The 19,893-nt window shown below is 31.8% G+C and overlaps 1 protein-coding gene across 7 annotated transcripts in view; it reads left to right on the top strand.

Annotated features, from left to right (window-relative positions):
* LOC127717903 (repetitive organellar protein-like) overlaps positions 1-17,370 on the top strand; it is a 52,310-nt gene extending 34,940 nt beyond the window's left edge. For all 7 annotated transcript variants that reach the window (XM_052223757.1, XM_052223758.1, XM_052223763.1 and 4 more), the window contains 11 exons: positions 1,368-1,388; positions 5,870-5,963; positions 7,187-7,248; positions 7,786-7,883; positions 8,813-8,965; positions 9,610-9,713; positions 10,457-10,528; positions 12,853-12,942; positions 14,197-14,306; positions 15,346-15,445; positions 16,230-17,370. In XM_052223757.1, coding sequence (XP_052079717.1) covers positions 1,368-1,388; positions 5,870-5,963; positions 7,187-7,248; positions 7,786-7,883; positions 8,813-8,965; positions 9,610-9,713; positions 10,457-10,528; positions 12,853-12,942; positions 14,197-14,306; positions 15,346-15,445; positions 16,230-16,538 — 1,213 coding nt within the window. In that variant the 3' untranslated portion in view covers positions 16,539-17,370. The remainder of the gene's footprint in view (positions 1-1,367; positions 1,389-5,869; positions 5,964-7,186; positions 7,249-7,785; positions 7,884-8,812; positions 8,966-9,609; positions 9,714-10,456; positions 10,529-12,852; positions 12,943-14,196; positions 14,307-15,345; positions 15,446-16,229) is intronic.
* Positions 17,371-19,893: the final 2,523 nt, after the last annotated feature.

A 19,893-nucleotide genomic window follows, 5' to 3' on the forward strand; every position in this document is an offset into this window, starting at 1 on the left:
AGGCAAAATATGGGAATTAAAACAACATTAGTTACACGATCTATAAACAGGTTATATATTTCCTACAATTACAAACAAGCACACAGTATTAAGTGTCGGAAACTGCAGGAATACATATTTGTTATATTGAGTACATTTGCACTATTAACGAGGGCAAATTTGGTACACTACTTTTAAAAATAAATGAACTACATTTGGCAAAAGTGCAGTAAATTTGGTTTTTGTTATTGCAGAGATAATGCAATATAATTGCAAGTTTAAGTTATTGCACAGTACAAGAGACTACATCATTCATCAACACCCAACTCCTACAAAAAAACAACAATGAATAACACATGGTCCAGATAACCTGGCATTGTATGGGCAAATAATTAATAAACATAAATGGATGAAAATGAATTTATAAACATCTGCAAAATCTGATAAAAAAAATGTTTGAGGACACATTTTTCTCTCCAGTTATTTTTTAGTATACAGCAAACAAATTTTATCTTATGGAAGGCCTGATCGGTTTCTTATTAATTGTTTTGTTGATTATTTGTCAGCTTTTTATGAAAGCTAAACCTTAAACTGCTTTGCTTTTTTTATTTTCACAGACAATTTTAACCAAGATAATTCACATCTTTTATCATATTCTCTCTCTTTGCATGCTGATCTTTCTGAAACATTTATTTTTGAAAATTGTTCTTAAACATTCATTTCTAAAAAATTGAAACATGAATTGCCTTTGGTATCATATTAACACACATAAACAATTTTGCATGAACACTGTTATTACAGAGATGAAGAAAAGATGTTTGGGAATAAGTCTATGAGACAGCAACCCTATAACAAAAACATCCAAAAGTCATGCAGAGGTCAGCGTATGGTCAACAACAATAGACAAATAAATGTCTATACAATAATCCAATTAAGCTCTATTTATTTATATTCAGTTTATAAAATAAAATATGAATACAGCAAAGATTTTAAAATAATATATGTAATCCTGACAACTGATAAAACATGTATTTCATTCTTCAATTTATGTGGAATCGTCCTGAACATGCATGAAATATTTGCCACTGGACATTAAGAAAACATCCTTAATCAATCAACCAAATTACTGAGCACTGGAACCTTATAATGGGCACAAAGGGAGTTAATTAGGTGGGTTTTTTGTCTTCAGTTTAATATGATTATAAGGAACATTGGGTATATGTCAATGGAACTACAATCTAATGATATAAATAATCAAAGACATTTAGGTCAACTTAATATTTTCAACAATAGAAATGTCTTATTTGACAAAGAAAATTTCAGGACTGTATTATATTGTATACATTACTTATGCTGGTTACTTAATGTGACTCTTTCTCTTTTTTCAGGAAGAAGCTTGACAATGAAAGGTAATTACAATGCCTGTCATAGGTTTACTGAAAAAGTGTCATACATTATTATTCTACAATGCCTGTCATAGGTTTACTGATAAAAGTGTCATACAATTATTCTAAGATTCTAATTCCTGTCAGTCTCTTCAACCAAAGACCTGAACCAGAATGATACACTTTTATATCTTTTTGTTATTTTAAAAGAAATTTCAACCTGAAAAAAAGTCTTGATCATAGAAAACTGTAAAAATGAAGTAAAATGTTTCCGAGCATTAAATCCAGTTTATCTCAAAAAGTTCTTATTTTTTTCTGTCATATGAGACCACTTTACTTTGCTAGTTTGTTGGTGCAATCAGATTTGGGTAGGACTTGCTAGATTATAATTTCCTTCCTTATTTGAAGAAACTTCTAACCTAAGGTCATGATTATGGAAATAAAGGAAATGTTGGGTATATATATCAACGAGACAGCAACCCAACAAATACAAAATAACCTTAACTCTGCTAATCTGTGGTCCTTAACATGGCAACCTACTTTAAAATAGAGCGACTACTGAACAATTGTGAATGTTTATCACTATAACAACAAAGGGTCATTGCAATTTTTGTGGAGCCTGCGATTTTTGTCGCAGAAAGCTTGACATAGGGATAGTGATCCAGCGGCGGCAGGGGCGTTAACTAAATTCTTAAAAGCTTGATATTTCAGAAGGTAGAGGACCTGGATCCTTCATACTTTGTTTATAGATGCCTTATGATATGAAGTTTCCGTCTGTCATATGTCCATTGTCCTTGGCCTCATTTTCATGGTTCAGTGACTACTTGAAAAAAAAGTTAAGATTTTTTGTAAAGTTAATTTCTCTCTTATTATGAGTAATAGGATAACTATATTTGGTATGTGCGTACCTTGCAAGGTCCTCATGTCTGTCAGACATTTTTCACTTGACCTTGACTCATTTCATGGATCAGTGAACAAGGTTAAGTTTTTGTGGTCAAGTCCATATCTCGGATACTATAAGCAATAGGTCTACTATATTTGGTGTATGTAATGGTTGTAAGGTGTACATGTCCAACTGGCAGGTGTCATCTGACCTTGACCTCATTTTCATGGTTCAGTGGTAATAGTTTAGTTTTTGTGTTTTGGTCTGTTTTTTCTAATACTGTATGCAATAGGTCTACTATATTTAGTGTATGGAAATATTTTACGATGTACATGTCAGTCTGGCAGGTTTTATTTGACCTTGACCTCATTTTTACGTTTCATTGCTCAATGTTAAGTTTTTGTGTTTTGGTCTGTTTTTCTAATACTGTATGCAGTAGGTCAACTATATTTGGTGTATAGAAATATTTTACAATGTAAATGTCAGTCTGGCAGGTTTTTTTTATACGACTGCAAAATTTGCGGTTGTATATTGGTATGATGTTGGCGTCGTCGTCGTCCAAAGACACATAAGTTTTCGCACAATAACTTTAGTTTAAGTAAATGGATCTCTATGAAATTTTACCATAAGGTTCAATACCACAAAAGGAAGGTTGGGATTGATTTTGGGGGTTATGGTACCAACAGTTAAGGATTAGTGGCCAAAAAGGGGCCAAAAATAAGCAGTTTTGTAACTTCCAGACAATAACTTGTGTGTTAGTGTATGGATCTCTCTGACATTGTACCACAAGCTCCATATCACAAAGGGAATGCTGGGATTGATTTTGGGGGTAATTGCTTCAAAATTTTAGGAATTAGGGGCCAAAAAAGGGAAAAAAACAAGCCTTTTTCTAGTTTCATGACAATAACTTGTGTGTAAGTGTATGGATCTTTCTAAAATTGTACTACAAGGTTCCATATCACAAAGGGAAAGCTGGAATTGAGTTTGGGGGTAATTGCCCAAAACGTTTAAGAATAAGGGGCCAAAAATAAGCATTTTTCTAGTTTCCAGACAATAACTTGTGTTCAAGTGTATGGATCTCTCTGAAATTGTACTGCAAGGTACCATACCACAAAGGGAAGGCTTGGATTGATTTTGGGGGTAATTGCCTCAAAACTTTAGGAATTAGGGGCCAAAAAAGGGCAAAAAACAAGCATTTTTCTAGTTTCAGTACAATAACTTGTGTGTAAGTGTATGGATCTTTATGAAATTGTACTACAAGGTTCCATATCACAAAGGGAAAGCTGGGTTTGAGTTTGGGGGTAATTGCCCTAAATGTTTAGGAATTTGGGGCGGAAAAGGGGCCAAAAAACAAGCATTTTTCTAGTTTCAAGACAATAACTTATGTTCAAGTGTATGGATTTCTCTGAAATTGTACTGCAAGGTACCATACCACAAAGGGAAGGCTGGGATTGAGTTTGGGGGTGATGAATCATAAGGGGATTCAAAAATTTTGGGAAGAGGGGGATTTTTTTTCTATTTTAAGACTTTTATGATGTATTTAAATTGGTAATTATGGTTGCAAACTCCATTGGAAATTTGAATTGAGATTATGACCATATCTAGAGGGAAAAGTTTTTTTTTTGGAAAAGGGAGGGGGGCGAAATTAGAGGGAAAAAAGAATTTGTGGGGGCAATTTTTTTTTTTCATTTCAGATTTCAGAAATTAAAAAGAAAATTTCTTCAAATATTATTCCTTTTTGCAAAAAAAGGGCGGGGGGGGGGGGGGTCAATACGCAACAGCATAGTGTATTGCACGAAAGCAAGAAATTGAATATGAATTCAAATCATATAACCTATACATATTGTATCAAGCGCGAACATTGTGTCCATTTTTGCCACAACTGTTCAGGGTTGGACCTCTGCGGTTGTATCCAGCTGCCCTCAGCAAAGCATTTTATTTTACCTTGACCTCATTTTCATGAGTCATTGCTACATGTTAAGTTTTTGTGTTTTGATCTGTTTTTCTTAAACTGTATGCAGTAGGTCAACTTTATTTGGTGTATGGATATATTTTACGATGTACATGTCAGTCTGGCAGATTTTATTTGACCTTGACCTGATTTTCATGGTTCATTGCTTTTGTTCAGTTTTCCTGGTTAACTTTGTTTCTTAGATACTATAAGCAATAGGTCAACTATATTTGAAGCATGGAATGATTTTAGGGTGTACATGTCTGTCTGGCAGGGTTCATCTGACCTTGACTTCATTTTCATGGTTCATTGGTCAATATAAAATTTCCATGGTTTGGTCTTTCTTTTATACTATAAGCAATAGGTCATCTATATTCCGTGCAAGGCTTCCAAAACGGTCATATGTTCCGGACATTTGTATAATGTCCGGTAAAAGTCCGGCTGGGCAAAGCATGAAACGGTCATCTACTTTTTAGTTTTCAAGGCTTTCTTAAGAGACGGTCATTTTAACATAATTCGCGATCTTTTTGACCCAACCTTTTGCCTTTAACAGCCACACATTACCGGTCATAAAAGTGACATGATCATTAAGTACTATCAAAACAACCCCTATCTTAATACCTTCTCATTTTAATCAAGGCTAATTAGTTGTCGAACAGCTGAAATTTACCTGTTCAGGTGACAGGTAAACTATTTTTAAACCGGACATTGATCGGTGTATTCAAAGTTATTTTCTTACATTTCAGCGGCTTGCATCTGATTAATTTAGTCAAAAAGATTTAAATTATCAGAAATACGTTTACAAATATGATTTGATGAAAAAATTTAAAAGGTGAAAATGAAAAATCGTCATAACCATGTTGTTTGAACCAAAGTCATGTCTCTGTTTGAACTAGTACACGTGTGCACAGGTGTGAAATTTAATTATGCGTCCTAATTTCTTCAAAAATGCTTAAATTGTCATTGATACCTTTATCTCCGGTTTATTCCGAATATTTTCTTGAAGAAATTACGTAGAAAGAGCTACTTACACTCATTCATGCTTTGCAAACGTACACAGAATTTACGTATTCGTCTCTGGTCCATGTTTTACCATTGTCAAGATAACATCCGGTATTAGGTTGAAAAACGAAAGTAAAGTTTTTGACAACGTTATTTTGCACAAATAAAGAGTCTAAGGCAGATAGATATAAGTACGCTGATGTTGCACACTTCGAATGATGCACTGCCAATTTAGCAGTTTACGTCAGAACTGGAATCAAAGAAAGTTTAATATCTTTTTTTTTAAATGTCAATCATTGGGATGTCTAACTTGGCAACTGATTACCATAATTGTCTTTTGTTTATTTAGTCTTAAGGGATTAAAATCGACGTAATATAAAAAATGTCCAGCTGGCTAAAAATAATTTTGGAAGCCCTGATTCTGTGTATGGAATGATTGTATTAAAGGTGTGCATGTATTTCCACCTTGTTTTGTCCGACCGTGACCTCATTTTCTTGGATCATAAATGTTAATGTGATACTTGTAGTAAAACTCTATATGTAGGACTATCAACATAAAATCAATGGTCAGTATAGTAGGCGAGACATTTAGCGTGTGCACTCTTGTGCTATTATTAAGAAATGTTTGCAAGATGAATTATATTATTTTCATTATTCAATCATTTTCAGAGATTCTTTGATATCACAGTTACAGCAACAAATTTCTGATCTAACATTGTACTTAGAAGAGGAACGGCTGAACCATAAACAGACAAAACAAAGGGTATAGTTAACTCTCTGGTACTCCTCCCCTCTGTCACTCAGGAAAACATTTCAAGGGGATTGGTAGGTTCACAGTAGCCCAGGCTACCTAATTTTTGACTGGGCCCCTGAATTAGGCTTAACATGTCCAAAGTGATTATGTTAATCTTTCATACATAAAACAAATTTGGCAACAAATATCTTATCTTACATTGTACTGTAAAATGGGCTGATACTTTTAACTTAAACTTTGACCTGAATATTATATTGGGATATAGTTGTTATTTAGCAGTCATATATTTACCTTTTCTTATGCTTAGCTAAGGTCGATTAAAATTGTTGTTGTTGTTTTCTTTATTCTTTTAGTTGAGCCTTCGACTTTAGTCGAAAAAGCGAGACATAGCGATCCTACATTCCATCGGCGTCGTCGTTGTCGTAGGCGGCATCCACAAATATTCACTCTGTGGTTAAAGTTTTTGAAATTTTAATAACTTTCTTAAACTATCCTGGATTTCTACCAAACTTGGACAGAAGCTTGTTTATGATCATAAGATAGTATCCAGAAGTAAATTTTGTAAAAATAAAATTCAATTTTTTCCGTATTTTACTTATAAATCGACTTAGTTTTTCTGCCTGAAATATTATATTCACTCTGTGGTTAAAGTTTTTAAAATTTTAATAACTTTCTTAAACTATCCTGGGTTTCTACCAAACTTGGACAGAAGCTTGTTTATGATCATAAGATAGTATCCAGAAGTGAATTTTGTAAAAAAAAAAAACATTTTTTCCTTATTTTACTTTTAAATGGACTTAGATTTTCTGCCAGGAAACAACACATTCACTCTGTGGTTAAAGTTTTTAAATTTTAATAACTTTCTTATACTATTTTGGATTTGTACCAAACTTGGACAGAAGCTTGTTTATGATCAAATGCTAGTATCTAGAAGGAAATTTTGTTTTCTTCCAGTTAACATTACATTCAGTCTGCAGTTAAAGTTTTTAAACATTTATTAGATTCATAAACTATCCTGGATTTTTACCAAACTTGGACAGAAGCTTCTTACAATCAAAAGATAGTATCAAGAGGAATATTTTTATTGATTTACTTCCTCATTTTTGTTGAGCCTGTGATTAACAGAAAAAGTAGGCGAGACACTGGGTTCCGCGGAACCCTTACGAGTTTTTTTATTCTTATAAATATGAGGTGGAAAGTTATATTAAATCATTATTCTAACTGTTTTGTAGGCTGAAGAATTTTTGAGGGACCAGATTGATGAATTACACAAGCGACATAGAGAACAAACAAGGTTTGAAATCATCTTCTGCTTGTGCCTAGGTTCTACACATAATGCTTTCAAAACATTTCATTGACTCTTACATATCAAAATGAACCAAGTTTTTTAAAACAAGTTATGCCTATGGTGGTCTTGTGATAGCTTGTGCCTTTGAGTGCAGGAGGCTGTTGGTTTGATCCCTGACCTGGTTAAACCAAAGACGTTCAAATGGATATTAATTACTTCTGCTCTATGCACTGAGGCATTAATAGTAAGACCTGTTTGGCCCTGTGTCAGAATAATGTGTCCATGAAGGGTGATATGTCTTCGTGCTGTCTGTTACCTTGTGAACGAGTACTTAAATATCCAACTTTTCGTGTCAGTCTGGTACATAGCAGCATTCATATTCATAATTGTATCACATCAAAATGACCAAATGACGTAGAATTTAGCAACTTTTGGTCACGTTACAGCCCTTAACAATGAGAAAAAACATAACAGTTTATTATTTGTTTACTATTTTTGTAAAACAAATAATTTTGTATTGACATATTTTTTTTATCATTTCAGAGATTTAGAGGAAGATCATGAAGACGAGATGGATAAACTAAGAAACCAACTGGAAGCTGATAAAACTCAAATGCAAACTGCCAAAGATAAAGATATAGGTGCACTTTATTTCAATGGGATAGATAATTAATGAAATAAAATACAATGTAAACTGAATCTTTGTTGTAAGAAATTGGGAAGAAAATGTGATTTGCATAAAGATAAAGAAATAAGTAGATTTTATTGTAATAAGGGAGATAACTGTAGCTTAATGTTTAGATTTCCATTTTGTCCAGCATTCAACATTTTTGTGCAAATAGGGAGCTTATGCGATCCTAGATTCTGACGTCTCCCGTGTCAACATTTAGGTTCAATTGTGGATAAATTTTTTAAACATTAATAAACATTTTTAAACCTTTACACAATTTTATGAAATTTGCACAGAAGTTTTTTATGATAAAAAGATAGTATCCAGAGCAAAATTTTTAAAATATTTTTGTTATTTTTTGTTATTTAACTTTTAAATGGACTAAGTTTTTTTTACAGTAAGCATTTAAATACAGTTTACGGTTAAAGTTTTTTAGTCTCTTATAACTTTGTCAAACTTTTTTATGATTAAGAGATAACATCTGAAGCAAAATTTTGAAACTATATTTCTTTCATTTTTCAGTATTATACTGATGGATGGAATTAGTTCTTTTGGAGGTTAACAGACAGTCTGAGATTGTATTTTTTTAACATGATATATTTCTAAACCTTCATGGATTACTATGAAACTTTGACAGAAGCTAAACTTCAAGATCAAGAAATAGCATCAAAAGAAAAAGTTATATTTAATTTTATTCTGTATTTTATTATTAAATGGACTTACTTTTTTTTCAGCCAACATTACACTCTAACACTGACAGATGCAATCGCAGGCAAGACACTGGGTTCTTCGGCACCCTTTACAATTTGTTTTTTGTTATACTGCAAGCCGGCAAGACTTATCTCTATTTTGACAACTGAATAAAATCATATTGATTAAAATTGATTTTTTTATTTCCAGAAAAAATGAGAAAAGAAATAGAATTTTTGCAGGGTTCATTTGCCTCATATAAAACCACTGTCCATCTTGACCAGGATGAGAAATGGAAAAAACGTGAACATGACATGACCATGTTAATGGAGGAAAATAAACAGACAGCAATGCATGAACTAAGTAAGAATACTTTTATACTCCAACTACTAGAGTGGGGGTGAAATTCCAATCATGTCTGTCCATTTGTACGTCTGTTCACAGTTCTTCAAACATATTTTTATTATACTTTTCTCAAGCACTACTGAACAGAATGACTTCATATTTAGTATGCAGAGATGATTTGTAATTTGTGATCACTTTCAGATCTGTCAGACACCTACTTCCTGTATGCTGAATTGCTGATATTTTGATTTTTTGGATATGTTGAGTGGACTTAACACTTATCAATTACTCATCTACAGGTTAAAAGTGATGACTTGAGATGTGTTTACCAATACTTTGATTACTGATGGGATATGCTAAGCCAGCAACATGTGCAACTTGTTTCTTCTGTGTCACAGAGAATCGATAGTTTGTCATGGGACTCTGAAGTTCCATGCCAAATCTTGGTCACTCTGACTAATATTTTCTAAAAAATTAAATCCTTAACACTTTTTCCTCCTAATTTCATGTGGATTTCTAATATTCAACTTAATGCTGTAAACTTTGATTTTTTTTAAGATTCTATGATGTTTTGGTAAATTATTAAATTTTAAGTGCCTACTTTAAAATAAATGTTATGATATTTGTTTTAAATAGCTATTCATGTCATTTTGTGTTTACAGGAACAAAGTTTATACAAGAGAAAAATTCTGAAAGAATAACTGTACAGAAAGACCATCAGAAAAATATAGACAATCTACGCAAAGATCATAAAAAAGAACTTGATGTATGTAACATAATTTATTATCATAAGACAAAAATTATCAATCTGTCACAAAATCAGTAATTACTCAGAAATCTTAAGTATGAAATATGAAAAAGCTGTTTTCTCTTAGATAATAAGATACAAAATTTTTCACTTGTAAAAGATGCCGATTAAAGTATAGAAATTGTCTGATATACATAAGCACCAGTGGATGACTCCAATCAGATTTCAAGTTCAAAGGTCAAATACTATAATTAGACATTATATTGGTTATTCATTTTTTCCACCAAAAATTCACCTTTTTTGCATTCACTCCCCCCTCCCACTATGACCCCAAATGATGTTTGGTTTTTATCTGCTTGACAAAGTATTATTAAAATATGAGACAAAGATTTACCACAAAAAATTTGTATTGGCAATTTCCATGTAATCTTCATGGACTGTGTTTAGTTGTCCAAAGACTCCAACAAATTTCCAACAATGCTGTCAGTCCTCTGAGCAATCTCAGAATAAATTTAGTTAACATCAAGAAAATGGGGGACTCTGATATCAATTTTCAAATTAGAACTTACATCGGAAACTGGCTAAGATTATATACTAGAATTCTCCCATTAAATCAGTTTGATTTTGACTTTTGAGTTTGAATACCCCTTTGCAGGCTTTGGTATCTTCCGCCTCTCTTTTTAAAAAAGATAGGCTCTGGGAATGTCCTACTTTTAGACACATAGGTATAATATAATAATTTTAGATACATATCTTTGCAGGCACTAGTCAGACGATTTTCTAATGTTGCTGCTGATCTTGAAAGGTTAAAGAGAACAACAGCAGAGTTGAAAGTAAGTTTTCAACCAAGTTTTTAAAAAATTGGTCAGAAAAATGAAGTAATATTTACAATAAGAATAAAAGTTGATAAGCGGTAAAGGTCAATGAATCAACTATCCAACGTAATAAAAAGACCAGAAAAATCTATAGGTCAATACTATACAGGCCATCAACACCAAATCCATAAATAACAATAGGATATAAGGTATAAAGTTAAGCACTGAACAGGTTGATGACTTATGACATGCAGTGTTCTCCCCAGGCCGTTTTAGCGTCGTGACACCGAGACGCTATATTTTTTTCCCGTGATGCTATAGTAATTTCCACGACGCGATAATTATTTTGAGGATGCTATTTTTCTTGTCTCTATATCGCAAAACCATGTCCTAAATTTTGAACTTTCATCTAATTACCGCTTGTGATCATCAAAATTATATCACCTTTAATTGTAATCCCTTCAAGTCGGACAATAGAGGCAATTTAGAGTGATTAAATAGGTGTTAATTGTCCTTTGGGTGATAACTGAATGGATACGAATACCCCAAGCTGAAAACTTGTGACATGACTAATACCACGTGGTCCAATCGCAAATTTCGACATGGAGAAAATGTAATCAGAAAATCGAAAAACAATTCGAAATCTACGTTTGCATAATCCAAATTCAAAGATACAAACTCTTTCTCTCTTTAGAAAAGAGGTAAGGTCGTATATTTTTACAACTTTTAAAAAATTGCTTTCTTTCATTTCCGGTACTTCTAGTTTATCGAGAGCGTATATTAAACATTTTGATTTTGAGTTAAATAAGTTTGATACTTCTTTGGAAAGAGATCATAATTGGCTTTAGTTAATGTTTCATCCATTTAATGCATTAAAAGCATCATACTCATTCCCAATCTCTTGTCAAACATTGTTTATTTTTGTAAATTTTTCTTCCGCTGCCGTTGAAATATTTTTGTAAACTACGGATAGGAACCGGACCAGATATGACAAAATTCCGCATTTTTACGATAATAACTACAGATGCACAAATGGCACAGTAGACGAAAAATTATCACAAAAGAGAAAACTACGCATTCCACACGCATTAACAGACTATTTATTAGATATCTTTGCTAAATGTATTCTTTTTGAAAATACATCGTTTTAATATACTGACTAAAGTAGCTTACCTTTGTTTAAAATATATATCATTTTGATATAAAGAAACAACTGGGACTAATTCATTGAGTACCATGAAACAATGAATTTCATAGACATGATAAAGAAAAAAGTTTTTTAATTGAAATTTTATTGCTATATGATACTTTCTCTTCCCTTTTATATAAAAACCAGTTCTTTTTTTTTTTACTAGATATTTAGTATTGTATATATACAGGTTGTAATATAATAAACCATTCATTCATTCATTCATTTAGTTAAGAAGGTAGGGTAACTGAAACCACACATATATTTTTATTTGGCCCAAGAGGAAAAAAATAATTCTGTAACCATAAATGAATATAGAAAACATAAACTGAAACAACTGTTATCATGGTTAAAGTTTAATTGTATTCCCAGCTATGAATTGAACAATATAAACATATATAACGTAAAGGAAATAGAGCATCGCCGCGACGCGTCAAATGACATTGAAAAAAAGAGTTTATTTTTTTACGCCAAATGTGATGCTATCCAAAATTTCTGAAGAGGACACTAACATGTGGTTGGACCTAATATTTTGAAGGATCAGTATTTCTTTTTTTTGGATAAAATTCTGAAATTGAACCAGATTCTTTGACTCATTTATGATAAGATTCATATTAAAAGACACTGTACAGATATTCATTATGAAAAAAAGGAGGTGTGATATGATTGCCAAGGAGACAACTATCCACCAGAGTTCAAATGAAGTGGATGTAAGCAATTATAGGCAACCAAATAGCCTTCAACAATGAGAAAAACCCAAACAATATAATTGACTATAAAAGGCCTTGACATGAAAAATGTGAAACAATTCAAACAAGAAAACCAACAGCCTAATTTATAACAAAACCGTTACGAAAAAAACAAATATGACAGACATGAACTAACGACAACCACTGAACTACAGGATCCTGACATTGTATATTTATATGAAATGTACATGCAGTTTGTTAAGTCATGGTTGAACATTATCTATTTTTGCAATCTTGTAATATCTCAATTTTGTTTAAAACATTTTATTTATTCACATACATCTTTTTTTTATGACATCATATATGTAGCCCGAACCTTGTGAAACATATAAATACAAAATATCAGAATTTTATTAACAAACTGTTGATTATAAAGTTAATTTTTCATTTTTCATTTTATTCAGGAAGTAAAAAGTGAATTGGAAGAAGTTAAGAACAGTTATAATGAGACATGTAAATTATTAGCAACAACAACTAGAGATTTAGCTGATACAGTAAGTTATTACATATGGCTATTTAAAGATACGATATATATATATATATATATATATATAAATAGAGAGGTGGGAGGCTCCAAAGGGACAATCTAAAATCATCAGTTGAAGAAAAACCAACAATGACATTGCAAAAAAACAACTGAAACAAACAACAGTCTACAAAATGCTAGGTAGAAAACTAAAGACCAAGCAACACAAACCAGATGCTCAGGAAATGTAAGGTTATCCTGCTCTACATGTGGCAGGAAACGAGGTATGAAGATGAGGATTTAGTATGTAAGATTTTTATCACACCTCTGGAGTTCATGCAATTCCCTCAGTTTTTTGCTTGTTACCGTTATTTTTGTTCTTAATCGATTTACTGTGGATTCATGTATTTTCTTGATTACCCATTTTATGACTTGAGAAATATTGTATTTTCCTGGATATTTGATTACATGGTTTTGCCAAGTCTGCATATAATTTGTTAAACATTTAAATTCGTGGTTCAGTTATAGACAGAAAATCCATGAAGATTTGTATCCCACTAATAATAATGAATTAACAGTATGAGATTTAAACATTAGTTAACTACTTCATGTATAATTATCTACAAGGGTGAGAATCAACTACTTTTTATCCTTATATTCTTTATGTCTAGTCTTGTTCACCATAATAAACTTTCTTATTTCACATCTGTGTACTATATGCATTTAGATGGACAGATAAATATTCATGAAGGGTAAATTTTACAGTAAAATACCTATCACAAACATAGCAAAATTTTCACAATTTATTACGAATAGTAAAAGAACAAAACAATTACAAAGATGATACAGCATAAAGGATGGCCTTTGAATGTCTGACTTCTGGATTTGGACTGACACGCTTATAGGTGGCGGTGTTTTCAGGTGTTCATTCTCTCTTTATTATGGATTTGTTTTATGGATTGATTGTAATTTTATCATTGCCTCTTTTGAATCTTCTAGCTTGTTGTTAGTTTTGTTAAAATGTTTATCTTATTTTCTTAAATTTCTGATTCTTATCTGACAGTGATTTTTTTGAAAACTGAAAAACTAAATAGGGAAAGTTGACATAAATTACTTTTGTATTAGGAAAAAGAAAATAACAACAAAATATTTCAATCAGGAAATCAGATAAAATACCCTAAATCTTAGTAAAAGTTAAGTATCCTGTTATTAAAAGTTTCAATATATATACTTCTTATCCACAATAATCGAAACTGAACCTTTTTTATATTTTCTATTTCAGAAAGTTAAACTAATGTCTTTTGAAGAACAGTTTGAAGAAAAAGTTCAACAAGTCGATGGCAAATATAAAGATCAAATCAATAATCTGATGACTAAAAATGTTGAGTTACGGTAGGTAATACTTGGGACTATACCAATAGATAAAATTATCAGCAATTTGTACATTTTCCCTTTGTTCATACTGCCTTATATTTTTTTGATCATTGACAGGAAAAAGTATCAGGAAATTGCATCACATATCAGTGCACCAAAGGCACATGGTCATGTCTATCAACCTTAATTTATCGATATCAGGTCGTACTGGCCCCTAACCAATCCTGCCCAAGTCAATCCTGCCCCAAACTGATTATGCCTAAATCATTCCAGCCCCAAGTTGATCCAGCCCATAATAAAATAGTGAATAATTACTATAAATGTGGGCCGGATCAACTTGGGCCATGGCGACTTTGGCTGGATCTACTTAGGGCTGGATTCACACAAAAGCAGTTTTCATTCAGACAACAGAAGTTTTGAATAACTATCAAAATGTTCTGTACTTTTGTATGTGTACTAATTATTGAAATTTAAGGTAGGTAATCAGATCAATAACAAATGACTAAAAGACAACACTGACCAACTACCATGACGCTTAGAAAATGATTTCTAGAGAAGTTCTAACAGCATGTTATCAGGTTTATACTTATTTATTCAGGGACTAGATTGAGGGAATGATTACATGGTGCATAGTGAGAGTATACAGTCATCTGAAAAAACATTTTACTTAAATAGACAAAAAATTTACAAAAATTAAACTTACAATAAAAGTATGATAAGGCCATCTTTTTGGCCCCTTGAAATCATGAATTTGAAAAATTATGATAAATCTATCATATAAAATCCTTCTGATGACCATAAGACATTAGTCATGGTCATTTAAGGTCATATGTCAATTTCAACATGTTCATGCCTTCATCACACCTGACCTTTCTGCACTGAAGTGGGCAGATTATGTATCAATAAAATTTACATAACTTTGAAAGGCTTGAGTAATTTGGTATTTTTTTCAATTCCAGGGGCCACATAATGTGAACAGTTTTATAGTATAGGTTACACCATTACAATTTTGTTTTTACACAAAAGAGGTAGCTGTTTATGTATAATTGTTTTACAGGAGATTATATGTTAAGAAATGTGGAGAATTGTACGATGAGAAAGTATCAGCTGATGAGGAGAGAGTTGTCCGAGTGTCGTCTGCTAAAGAAGTCATGCATGTAAGTAAAGTCTAGGTATTACTGTGATTTCATTTTTTTTTTTGGGTACCAATTTTCTTGGATAGAGGAAAAATTGTATTATCGTTGATATTTGATATTGTAAACAAGCCTATGGAAAATTTACACTTCATTGAACATTTGAATTTGAGGTTTCCCTATATCCATGAAATCAACAAAAATTATTACCCAACGAATAATAATGAATCAAAAGTAAAGGTTTTATTATAAATGCATTATTATCTTAAAAAACAAGAGAGATTTATAAATTATATGAAATAAGCAATTGTCTCCCTTGGTATAATATTGATTTTAAACAATGTTTGAATAAAAGTAAATTTTGAGTACATTGATAATACAGGAAACCAAATACACAAAAAAAGTACACAAGACATCTAGCAGTCAATATCTAGTTTTGAAACCAGGTAATGTCCTGTGTTTCAATATTGTCATAATATGTTGTTATTTCATTACCTATTTAAATATTCCCAATTTTGTACTTTACCATGAGCAAATATAAGGGTGTCACATATGGAGCAGGATCTGTTTACCAAATATCACACACAGTTTTTGATTGGGTTTATGTTGCTTAGTCCAGTCATCTATGTACAGTTTTGTAGAATCTAGTTTTCTGTTTGTTTTTTGTTCTTATTTTTTTTCATGGTGGTGTGGGTTTCTCTTTGGCTTATGAATTTTGACTGTCCCTTTGGTATCGTCTGCCTCTTTTGATTTTGAAATACTGTGAATATAACATTATGTCTATATCTTACTTTTGAACTTTTTGCAGAGCATGTTAAAATCTAAGCACAAAGCTGATGTCAGTTTCACCCCCGGAGAAATTCTGACGCCAGAAGAAAAATCTATAAAAACGTTAAAATATAGACGTTCTAGTGCACCAATAACTCAGGAAGAAGCAGAACTTGCATATCAAGGGTCTGGGAAACTTGAAAATTTTGTTGATGATGAGGACGATTTTATTCTTGCTGATCCCATAATTCCAGAGTCAAGACAGGAAATAGAAGAAATGAGAAAGGAATTGTTGGGAGAAATTGAACAGACAGTATTAGATGAAAATGAAGAAGACGACTTATTTTAGCAAAGTTTTAAATATTTGTTTATTGAATAGAATGAAGTTTTTTCTGTCATGTTTATAGGAGTCTCTTGAAGGGCTTTGTTTGTTATTTGAAAAAAATGTAAGCAATTTAATTACTTCAGAATACAGCATCTTTCTATTAAATCTAGATTAGATTTTTCAAAGATATGTTCCTATGCCAATGGAGTTTACAAAGAATACAGCAACTGAGAATTAGTTTTATTTTTGTAATCATTGGCTTCCAACAGTCAAGCGATTTTGGTAAATGATTTGCAATTTGTGTTGTTTGACATTGTTGGTTTGAGAATTTTATAAACTCTTGAACAAGTGGTTCAAAACTTTGTCTGTTTTTTATGGCATTTGGGATAAATCTTCAGAGTTTCTAGATGAAATATTATTCTTTACAAATTAGGCATATTTCTCTCTATTTAGATAGGTTATGCATCAAATGATATTTTCTTTATGCCTAATATTTTTACATTTGAATTCGCTTATAGTTCTGATTTATGTTGTTAATGAGCAAATTTCTAAATAGTGTCTTTAGTTAATAATTCAAAAAAAGTGTACCTACAGTCATGACAGCTGATTTAGTGAGTCATGATAGTTGCCTTAGTAACTGTTGTGGCAGTTACTAGGAAAACATTTTGTAACGTTTACAAGTAGAATTCTAATTTAACATTCATGTTCCATTTTTTTTATAGATCTTATTTAAGGCATCAGTTTTACATAGAAATTTTTGCATTATGAATTTATTGTACTTCAACTGTGATAATTTTAGACAATTTTATTTTTATATGTCATTTTATGTCTAAATATAAAAAGAATATAAAACTTATTTTTGTTGATTTTTAATTGAAAAAAATGTTAACTGAAGAACCGACCTCCAAGGTATACTGAAAAAAGAGGGATTCATCTATATAAACTGTCAAAATTAAATGTTGGACTTTATCAACCATCAGAACAAATTATTCCGACAAAGATGCCAACAAAAATTTGTTGTAGTTGATAGTACATACAGTGTATAGTATATACTTTCTCTGTAATTAGTACAAGTTAAATAAATATGAATAAAAAGGTAAAGGAAATGAAAACAACACTGTAAAAACCTCATGTGTTTGAATTGTACCTCTGGATCCACACCAGGAACGCCCAAAGCCAAAAACCTAATAGCTAGATGTTTGTAAATACTGAGTTATGTCAAGAGTCATAATATCAAAAGGAACATCATAGCACAAACACTTATAAAAGCAAAACTAAAAAGATACACATCTTCAGCACCTAGAATTTATAACTTAATATAAAAATTAAGAAGATCTAACACCACACATTACATGCACTCTGTCTTAAATTTAGCTAAACAATGTTTGACATTCACATTTCTAGTAGCTTATTTTTTTACATTTCCTCAGTGCGATTTGAACCCATACGTTTTAGCATCGTGTCACTTATGCCTACGCTGTTTCAAGCGCCGTAGACCACTTGTCCAACTAGGTTTCATTTCCCCATACCGCATAGTCAGCTATAAATAAGTTCATCTTGCATTGTTTAAGAAGAAGACACTGATTTTATATCTATTAGATCATGTTACTTTCCAATGAACTTGCTGAGAGAAAAAGAACAAGATTTTCTTGGACAAAATCCTTGCTCACTAATTTTGTGCTCCAACATCAATAATGTTTTACAAAGTCTAGTTGCAGCTGAAAGTTCTTGAATTTTGTATGAGTTGAGAAATGTATACTTCATATGCAATGAAGTTGGTATATGCTGCTATGGTGAGGAAAATATATAATTTATAAATATGACAGTTGTTATCCATTCGTTTGATGTGTTTGAGCTTTTAATTTTGCCATTTGATAAGGGACTTTCCGATTTGAATTTTCCTTGGAGTTTGGTATTTTTATTATTTTACTCTTTTTTTCAAAATCGTCTTTTTTCGTCATCAATTCTGTGACTGAGATGACCGCTGTAGTCAAGTTTGGTGTATATGTCTAGAAATTTCCACCTAAGGCAGCCAACAATCAATCAATCTACAAATAAGGCACAGAAAGTAGCATCTGAGGTTTAATCTCTAGAGCAGGATGATATATATTAATGGAACAATTGGTCAATGTTTAGTTCTGGTAATTAGGTATGTTTCTCAGATGCTACAAGCCATTGGCGAACTATATTTGGTGTAAGGTTTGATTCTAATGTGTACATGTCTGTCCTTTAACCTTGTCTTTAGTAAAACCTTCATATCACAGACTTTCATATTAAATCATGATAAGTGAAGCCGGTCAGACATTTCAGCCTGTGTACTCTTGTTTTGTCTTTAAATCAGTTTTCTAAAATTGTACCAAAGTTGGTCAAATGATGACTTATTTTCGTTTAGAATTTGAAAAACTGGAGGCTCCTGAACTTCTGTGATCATGTTTCCCCTGGCATATTTACTATTACATGTATTACGGCTTTAGTTTTAGAGAAATAAGCCAAACACTGCATTTTACTTCTACATTCTATTTTTAGCAATGACTGTTGATGGTTCAAATCACTGGATACTTAAGAGATAACGGTATTGTATTTGAAGCTTTGCGGACGTCCATCGGTAGTTTTACTGTCGCAAATTGAGTTTACCTGGCGACGCGTAGCGGAGACAGGTAAACGGATATTTGCGACAGTAAAACTACCGATGGACGTCCGCAAAGCTTCAAATACAATACAGTTATCTCTATTCTAATGCAAAATAAACAAATCGTTGAATTTAAGTCATTATTTCAGTGTAAAATTTTCATTAAACAAAAATTCCGCGAAATAATGTTATCTTCTTTGGCCCTTAAACTATGTGACGTCATAGGTAAGCTTCCGGCATCAAACGTAAACACCGGACGTTTTCTGGCTTCTTGTCCGCTTCAGAATGGAATAAAATTTGATAAAAAGAAAATTTGTAGGTGCAAAATGTAAGTTTTTTTGCTTATTATTGGAGAAATTACATGTCAATACATTCCGGAATTCAAAATGTCGGCTTCCTTAGTTACAGACAAGGAGATAGAGAATTGTACGCTTACTGTCATCCAATCAGAACCATTGATACAAAATAATTGCATAAGAATTTTTGTTTCACTAGATATCTAGGAACATTCAAGCATAGTTTGGTAATACTTTGCTTAGTTGTTTCAGAGAGAACTGAAAAATTTAAGATTATTATGATGAATGTCAAATGCAAATTTATAACAAAAGTTATAGTGTACTTTTAGGCCAGGTAAAATAAAATTGCAGTAAGAAAATAAGAAGCTTACTAAAAATCTTGTAACTGGACAAGTATTAGCTTTTATAAAAGCTTTGAATTTGAACAGAAAATCAGTAGGATATTTAAAAAGTT

Source organism: Mytilus californianus, unplaced genomic scaffold, assembly GCF_021869535.1.
Source record: "Mytilus californianus isolate M0D057914Y unplaced genomic scaffold, xbMytCali1.0.p SCAF_10, whole genome shotgun sequence".
Taxonomy (NCBI): domain Eukaryota; kingdom Metazoa; phylum Mollusca; class Bivalvia; order Mytilida; family Mytilidae; genus Mytilus; species Mytilus californianus.